Raw genomic sequence first — 9427 nt, 5'->3', positions numbered from 1 at the left:
ACAGAGCCGTTGAGAGCGAGGCTGCGGCGGCAGCGGCAGCAGCGGCTTTGGAGCGGCTTTGGAGCGGCTTTGGAGCGGCTTTGGAGCGGCTTTGGAGCAGCAGCGACTTCGGCAGCGACTTTTCCAGGGGCTTTTGAACCGCAGCGACTTTGTCATCGGCAGCAGCGGCAGCAGCACCCGGCGCGGCGGCGGCAGCTCTCGACCGTCCGGAGCCCTCCCTCCGCCGCTCCCCGCGATGGTGCCCCCCGCCGGAGCTCGCGGCGCCGCTCGGCTCTCCCGCTACTGGCAGTGGCGGCGCTGGGCGAGCCGCCGCCGCTGGGTCTGGCGAGGCAGCGCCGCCCCCTGGCGCTCCCCGGCCCGCCCCCAGGCCCCGCCCCGCAGCCGCCCGGCAGCCGCGACCCCCGAGAGCCCTGCGGGGGTGCCTGCACCGACAGCGCGCTCGGCCAAGGTGCCCGTGGTGCTCCTCACCCGCATTGACCCGTCGCTCTATCTGCGCCCCGGGAGCGGCGGCGAGCGGCACGCCGCGGAGCCTCGGCCGGGAAAGGCCGGGAATGATGCGGCTCCGCTCGGCCCGGAGCGGCCGCTGGGGGCCGGCGGGGACCCCGCGCGCAGCGACAGCGGCAGCGGCAGCGTCTCTCGCGTCGGGCATGACAAGGAGAGCTTCGGGCGGCTCTACCGAATGGGACCGCTGCTGGGGAGAGGCGGCTTCGGCTCCGTGTACTCGGGGGTCCGCCTGTGTGACAACACCCCGGTAAGGGGCGGGGCCGGCGGCGGGGCGGGGAGGCGGCGGGGCCAGGCGAGGCTCAGCCCAGCGCTGCTCTCGGCTTGCAGGTGGCCATCAAACAAGTGGCTCGGGAGCGCATCTCCTCGTGGGGCCAGCGGGTGAGTGCGCGGGGCCACCGGCACAGCGTGGGGCAGGGCTGGTGGGGGTGAGGCGGTGGCGCCGGGAGGGGGGAAAGCGGGACAGCGCGAGGGGAGCGGGTGTGGAGTCACCGGGGGACACGGAGCATCCTGGGCAGAGGGTGCCTGGTACCCTTGGGGCCGGCTAGGGGTGCACCAGAGCATCCCTGGGGACTTGGGGGGGGGGGCACCTGGGAACAGTGGGGCCGGGCAGGGGGGCATCAGAGCATCCCAGGCAGGGAGGCACAGGACCCCCGGGCCAGCATCAGCCCCACTAACGGTGTCACGGTCCCCCTGCAGCGCAGCGGCACCCGCATTCCCATGGAGATAGCCATGATGAGGAGAGTGCGCTCCGACTACAGTACCATCATCCAGCTCCTCAATTGGTTTGAGCTGCCCGACTCCTTCCTGCTGGTTTTGGAGCATCCGAAGCCATCGCAGGACCTCTTTGAGTTAATCAGAAACCGGGGGTTCGTGCCCGAGTCTCCGGCGCAGGGCATTTTCCTCCAGGTGCTGAGGGCTGTGCAGCACTGCCACAGCCGCGGTGTCCTGCACAGGGATATCAAGTCCAACAACATCATCGTCCACTTGGCCACCGGAAAGGTCAAGCTAATTGACTTTGGTTGCAGCACCCTCCTCAGGAACATGGCCTACACCAAATTTAGCGGTGAGCGCACAGCCCAGGGTGCTTCCAGTAGCAGGCAGTTTGGGAAAAGAGTCACGTGCTGGTGACAAAGTGGCAGGTCACACCGAGTGTGTCTCCCCCTGTCCATGGGGCTACCGGTGCAGCCCCTGCATCCCTGGGGATGCGCGGCTGAGCATCCGGGAGCAGGCGGCATCCGCCTGATGAGCTGTTCCTGTATCCTGTTGTAGGAACACCTTTGTACTACCCGCCGGAGTGGTTCCTCTACCACTGCTACCACGGCCGTCCGGCGGCGATCTGGTCCCTGGGCGTGCTGCTGTATGAGATGGTGTGCGGGGTCCTCCCCTTCCGGTGCTGCGAGGACATCACCAGCGGGCAGCTCTTCTTCAAGCGCCAGATCTCTGCTGGTAGGTACCCGGCTTCGCGGCAGCAGGGGGAGGTCAAGTTTTAGAGGGTGGCAGCTGATCTCCCTTGGTCAGCTGGAGGAGGTGGCACATGTCCTGCCATCCTGCTCTCCTCCAAACCGGATCATGGAACAGGAGGTTTGGGTGCAGCTCTGAGCACACCCCGTCCTGGGCGCTGCGGACGGTGGCACAAGGTGGGCAGGAGCCTCCTGCAACTGAGTGGTGGTTCCCGGATTCTCCCCAGAATGCCAGCAGCTCATCAGGTGGTGCTTGAACATGAAAGATTGGGCCAGACCATCCCTGGAGGATGTGTTCAACCACCCTTGGCTGCAAACATGAACTGCCCCAGGAGACAGCCACACTCCACCCTCACAGCCTGAGCCAGCAGCCGGGCAAGTAAGCCAGGGGTGCCTTCTGGGGGGAGCGTGGGGTTTGTGGGGTTTGGGAGGTTAGGTTTTTTGGCGAGGATTTGGGCTCTTGGAGGGTTAGGATGGATTTTTGGGGCCTGTGGGGATTTTTTGGAGACTTTGAGGGTTTGGGGGTCGGTTTCTTGGGGGGACCTTGTGGGTTTTGCAGAGAGTTGGTGGGTTTGGGTGTTTTGTGGTTTTGGGACCTTGGTGAGGTTGGGTGTTTATTGGGGGATAGGGTGTTTTGGGGGGACTTTTGCAGTTATTGGGGGGGTTGTGGGGATTGGTGTCTGGGTTCTTTGGAGGGCAACAGGTGTCAGAGGGACACCTCGTAAGAGTTCATTCTGCTCTTGTAGCTGAGGCAGTGGTTAGGTTTGGCTCTAGTCTGAGGATAACGCTGGTAACACACGGATTGTATAGTGGTTTCTGATTAGCACTTCCCCTGAGCAAGGCTGATTCAGTCTCTCATGCTCTGCAGTGAGGGCAGGCAAGACCTAATAGCAAAGCAACAGACAATGCGGCTACTGCAACACCAGCCACAAGAACTGCAGCTACTCCAACACCAACCACAACCACTGCGATGACACCAACCATGGCAACAGGCACCGTGACTATTCCAATGGCAAGGACTGTCACTACAGCTGATACGACTCCACTGACAAGCACTGCTGCTATTCCAACAAGGGCAAAAAAAGCAGTGCGGCTACTTGAAACTCAGTGACGAGCAGTGAGGCTTCTCAAACCCAAGCCACAAGTACTGCAGGTACTAGAAGTACAGAGACAGACATATTGGCCACTCGAACGCCAAGGACAGTCAATGTGGCTACTACAATCCAATTCAACATGCCCTGCAGTTAATGCAGCCCCAGGCACAAGCACTGCCGTTGCTCCACCACCAGTTTTCAGCCCTGAAGCTCCTCCATCTCTAGGAAGGGGCAATGGTGTTACTCTAAGGCCTGCTATGTATACAGTGGCTACGTCAACCCCAGCCACAAACACTGCAGCTACTCCAGTGCCAGTCACAAACACTGCAGCCTCTTCAATGCCAGTGACACACACTGCTGCTCCTCCAGCCCCATCAACAAGCAGTGAGGCTTCTCCAACCCAAGGCCTAAGAACTGTGTCTACTACAACCATGGCAGCAGGTACACGGGCTACTCCAATGCCAAGGACAGGTGCTGTGGCTGCTACAGCTCCAATGACACACACACTGCAGGTATTCCAACCACATCAATCAGCAGTGATGCTTCTCCAATGCGAGCCACATGCCCTGTGGCTACTGCAACCCCAGTTACTGGGGCAGTGGCTACTATGTGGCACTGACAGGCAAAAACACTGCAGCTATTCCAGCCACTGCAACAAGCACAGCGGCTGCTGCAGTGCCAGTCACAGCAGTGCGGCTGCTCCAATGCCTGAGACAGGCACTGCCACTACTGCAACCTTATTGACAAGCAGTGAGGCTTCTCCAAACCAAGCCACGTGCAGTGTGGGTACTCCCCAGACCCACAACTGCCCCACAAGTGACCCCCCAATGATCACCCAGACCCACAACTGTTCCCAAAGTCATCCCCCTGTAACTCCACAGCCACACAACTGCCCCCAAAGAGACCCCCCCACACCCACAATTGCCCCCCAACTGATTCTCCCAAACCCACAACTGCCCCCAAGTCACCGCCCAGACCCAAAACTGCCCCCCCAACTGACCCCCCCCATGGTTGCAGCAAACACATTTCTTAGGCCTTGGGCTGGAGAAGCCTCACTGCTTGCCAATGGGGCTGGAGAAGCAGCAGTGTGTGTCAATGGTGTTGGAGAAGCCGCACTGTTTGTAGAGGAGGTTGACGTAGCCACTGCATACGTTGCAGGCCTTAGAGTAGTGCCATTGCTGCTTCCCAGAGTTGGAATAGCTGCAGGCCTGAAAACTGGTGGTGGAGTAACTGCAGTGCTTCTGCCTGGGGCTGGATTGGCCAAAGTGCTTGTTGATGGGGCTGGAATAGGCACAGTGCCTGTCCTTTGCATTCAAGTGGCTGATGTGTCTGTCATGGTACTTTGAGTACCCACACTGCATGTGACTGCTCCTGAATGAGGTTGCAGGAGCGGCAGTGTCTGTCTCAGGCATTGAAGTAGCTGCACTGCTGTGGCTGGCACTGCAGCAGCAGCTGTGCTTGTTGCAGTGGCTGGAATAGCTGCAGTGTTTATGCCTATCATTGCCATGTAGTAGCCACTGTCCCAGCTACTGGGGTTGCCGTAGCCACAGGGCTTTGGCAGGCAGTGAGAAGGCACAGTGCTTGTGGCTCGCACTGGAGAAGCCTCACTGCTGATTGATGTGGCTGGAATACCTGCAGTGTGTGTCAACTGCAACAAGCATAGCAGCTACTGCAGTGCCAGCAGCAGCAATGCAGCTACTCCAATGCCTGAGACAGACACTGCCGCTGCTGCAACCTCATTCATGAGCAGTGAGGCTTTTCCAAACCAAGCCACAAGCACTGTGGATACTCAAAGTACCGTGACAGACACATCAGCCACTTGAATGCAAAGGACAGGCACTGTGCCTATTCCAGCCCCATCAACAAGCACTTTGGCCAATCCAGCCCCAGGCAGAAGCACTGCAGTTACTCCACCACCAGTTTTCAGGCCTGCAGCTATTCCAACTCTGGGAAGCAGCAATGGCACTACTCTAAGGCCTGCAAGGAGCCAGCAGCCATGGCAGGGCTGGGGAATAGTCAGAACAGCATCCCCAGTACCCATGGGATGAGTGCCTTGCTCATTGCTCTCCCTGATGTGCCTGAGAAAGTGGTGAAGGGTGTCAGATCCAAAGAGCCAGCAGCCGTGGCAAGGCAGGGGAACAACGACGACACCATCCCCAACACCCATTATAGGGGTGCCTGGCTCAGTGGTCTCCCTATTGTGCCTGAGAATGTGGAGGAGAGTGGCTGCTCCAAGGAGCCAGCAGCTGTGGCAGTGCTGGAGAACAGCAAGGACAGTGGCCCTGATGTCTATGATTTCACTGACTTACTCAATGCACTCCCTGACCTGACTGAGAGTGCAGAGGAGGGCAGCAGCCATAAAGAACCAGCAGCCGTGGCAGGGCTGGCAGACAATGAGGACTCTGTCCCCGCAGTCTATGATTTGTCTGCCTTGTTCTATGTTCTCCCTGACCTGACTGTGCCGCGGCCAGGTGGAGGGGAGAAAACACCGATACGATGTAGGTTCACAAAATGCTCCGTTTATTGATTACAAGGCTGCTCTTAATATACTGTCTTACACGCGATCACGCATTACTTGATTGGCTGCTTCACTTTGCCCACGAGGGGTACACGCTCCACTTTACCTCTCCTGATTGGTTTCACACCTTCGCTTCAGCTTAGCGTTACATCATGCTTCTGGCATCTTGTTATTGAGTTCCTGTTTTGCTGATCTTGACGCTTCTTCTTTTAGCCTGGGGTCAGAGGTTCACTTTCTCACAGCTTGCTGTAAGCCTGTTAAAGCGCCCATGCTCGACCCCCAACATCTCCCCCTCTTTTTTCAAATAAGGCGTTCGTCATCTGCTGCATGCGTTGCATAGTACATTGTAACAAACAAGATCCAAAAAACAAAATTAACAACATAATCATTATTGGTCTGCTAAACATCATGATTAAACTCCTTAACCAACTACTTATTCCTAACGATTTTAACCAAGAGTCTATAGGATTTGTTTCTACAGTAAGTTTTTTCATTGTGTATAGATTCAGAATAATCAGAAAGATTCATACAACACATGCCCAGAAGCATTCTAATGCAAAGGGGATGTGAAGCAGCTGCAGAAGTAAACTGTACAGTGTTAACAGTCAAGGAGTTACACTCCCCCCCTTTTTTTTTTTTTTTTTTGATCAGACAGAAAGCCATTTATTGCAAAGCATTAACTCCTTATATACTATTGCTTACACACACCTACAGCAATTTGGCATATCATGATTGGATACTTGTCTTGAAGACCCTTAGTGACTAACATATAATTCGTTAAGCACAGGTGTGAGAACTTGACCTCGAACGCTTGCCAACAGTCCACAGTTCTCATAACTCAATGAATTACAGCTTCTTCTTATCTTGCTTGCTTAGGCTTCCTCGGGCCTCTCACGGCCTTGCTGTATCCCTCAGAGTTATTCAGAGCTCATGTACCAAATCTCCATTCTCCTGTGAGAACACTGTCTCCACATCTCCCCCTTTTTAGTTTTACTAAAAGTTTTTTACAATTTCGTATGTCTGCTCTATCACTGCTGGACTTGTGTAACATTACAACCCACTACTCTAGGTAGCATTATTTCAGTAAGATTAGTCTGATTTGAAGTCACTTGATGTCACCTTTATAACATGTGGCATACCAGTGAATCCTATACACCATGTAACAGGGTGGAATAATGAGGATTTAACACATGTGCTCAGTATACTTGTCCCTTACCCACGGTCACACATAATAGAACAGATATTACAAAGATCTTACACAGATTTCTATCATTGCTGTTTCTTTATGTTGTTCTGCGGCTTTACACTTTTCGCTGGCAGTCAGTATGGTCCTGTTGATAGCTGTACACAGCTGGGCCTACCCTTTTTCTCCTGGATGGCTCTCTAATAACAGCAGAGGCCATCCCTCACATCAAGGTCTGGCATGGCATGTGTCTCCACCGCTCTACACCTGCTGGTTGCAGCCAGCAGCGGAGCTAAAGGTTCTTCTTGGTGGCAGACACAGAGGCCAACCCAGTCTTGCCCTTGACTGTGGTAGCAGGCATTTGTTCAATCTCAGTCCTTGCACCTTGTTGTCAATGCAGTTTCACCTGCTTCACCCAGTAACAAGTCACTACTACAGCAAAGCACACACAGATTTACATTAGCAGAGTAACTATTACAGAGTGCATCAGCATGTTGAAGATGCTGATGACAGCAAGGGACTAACCAAAGAAATTTCTTACAGTGGAGTTCTCCCACCCTCTTAATTTGTTCCATTATCTGCTTTATAACACTACCATCATATTAGAATTTTTCTAGCTTTAACCTTAGCATTTTCTAGCAGCTGCTGCAAATTTGCTTTCTTTAACATCTCTTTTACAAGTGACAAATCCATACAATACAAGGTATAGTTTCTTATTAGCAACTGGCTAGTAAATACAGGTGGTTTTATACACAAAATCACAACCTCTAATAATAGCTACTTTACAGGCACGCATATTCAAGGTGTTAATTTTCAGTTGCCCTCAAGTGATTTTTTTTTTGTTGGTTTTTTTTTTTTTTTTGGATCACACATGCATATTGTCTAGAAAACAAGCTTGAAGCAATATACATCAAAACGACAGTCACTAATAACAGCTAGAGTGAATTATCATTACCCTTTTTCTTCTTTTTTTCAAAGTCGCTCACCCTGCTTTGCACAGCTAAAACCACCGGCCTATCGGCAACTGCACTTTTGCATTAACCTTTTCTTGCCCGAAAGGTTAAACTGCTACCTGTTAAAACTTTTACATGAACCTGACAACAAAAAATATACAGAACACTGTCTGCCCTCATCACAAACACACACAGACACACACACACACACATATGGGATCCCACAAGCACACTGCACACAACTACAATATTTGAAACACAAAATCCAGACAATCGTTGCTCCCACTGCACAGTCCCACATACAGGACGTGGCACAAGGACCCTGTAAAGACTATCAGGAAACCAGCTCCGAGAAGCATCATCACAGTGTGGGGTGGCAGGCTCAACCTTAGTGGGTGTCCCCGCAGAGGCTCTGCCTCCCTCACATCGCATGAGGCTTGGGCTTTTTTACTGACCAAAATGCACACTCATTCCGACACAGGTGGCCAGTCTATGTTGGAAGAAGTTGCCAGCAGTATCTATAAAGGTTTCCAAGGGTTGATAGGAACATGGACATACTTATGTTTACCAACTTCAAGTACATGAGTATCACAGAGAGACTGTATCAAAGGAGTTGTATACGGGGTCCCAACTTCACGGTCTGACACATTCTGCCCGTTACCCCTGATAAGAGCATACAAGAGACCTTCCCATCTCAGGTGGGAAGCACACACACCACGGGAAACTGTGCAATACATCCACATCCCCCACCCATCTCACTTCTCCCTTTACAGCTACCCATTTATCATGAGGATATGGGGGATATAAATCAGGCTTCTTTTCCGGATGAATAGGCTCCAGGTCAAAAGCACCATCCAGGTCAGCATCGGCATTATCAGGCATCAGGATCTCAGGATCAGCAACAACAAACTGATGAATGTGCACAGGCTCCTTCTCGGGGTCAATAGGGCTCAGGTCGAAAGGATCGTCTTCATCCTCATATTCAGTCTTCACAGCCATGGCAGCAACCAGCGGAGGTTTGGGGGGGGAGGGTAGGGGGGGGGGGGGGGGGTTGCACAGCTGGTCTCCATGATCTCATTTTTTTTTTGACTTTAACATCTCTAAAACAGTTCTCCAAATGACTAACAAACTTTTCACAGCTTCATTGCCTTTCGTGGCTGCATTCCACAGCTTAACTCCTGCCCCATTCCACAAGGATATCTCAAATCCGGTAGACTCATAAATCTCTGCGTAACGTGTCTTCGACCATTTCAACATTAACTTTAGGTCTTTCTCTTTAAGGGTTGCTCCCTTCACCTTAGGAAGGACTGAAAACATCCATAAATCAGGGGCTTCTTCCTTAGTAATTTTCTCCCAAGTCTCGAGATTAAAAGCTTCACCGACTCCCACAATTCTTCCCCTATCTTACGCCATTGATCTTTGGAGAATAACTGTCCCGTATTTTCTAACAACCCCCTTCGTTGGCACCAAAATAAAAAGTCCACAAGTTCCTGTTGGGGTATCGAGAACCCTGTTTTCTTCGCTACGCATAGCACTCCTTCTATCGTAGCCTTTTCTATCGCTGATACAGCGAAACCCATCCCGAACCAGACCGCAGTCTGCCTGACTCACCGGTCAGCTGTGGCCACTTAATTTGAGCTCCTTTCCTGCCTCTCTCGGGCAGCCTGCCTCTCTCGGGCAGCCGGGATCTCCACCTTCTCTCATCCGCGGTCTCT

General features: G+C 53.1%; 1 protein-coding gene across 1 annotated transcript; it reads left to right on the top strand.

Moving 5' to 3' along the window:
• Nucleotides 1–235: 235 nt before the first annotated feature.
• LOC101868607 (serine/threonine-protein kinase pim-1-like) lies at nucleotides 236–2347 on the top strand. The gene is given in 6 exon segments (XM_034061315.1): nucleotides 236–751; nucleotides 832–882; nucleotides 1201–1567; nucleotides 1774–1950; nucleotides 2192–2282; nucleotides 2284–2347. Coding segments are annotated over 6 exon segments (1266 nt in total).
• The last annotated feature ends 7080 nt before the right edge of the window (nucleotides 2348–9427 follow it).

Source organism: Melopsittacus undulatus, chromosome 4, assembly GCF_012275295.1.
Source record: "Melopsittacus undulatus isolate bMelUnd1 chromosome 4, bMelUnd1.mat.Z, whole genome shotgun sequence".
NCBI classification, from domain to species: Eukaryota; Metazoa; Chordata; class Aves; order Psittaciformes; family Psittaculidae; genus Melopsittacus; species Melopsittacus undulatus.
The sequence above is the reverse complement of the archived record's forward strand: the minus strand, read 5'-3'. Positions and strand labels throughout refer to the sequence as shown.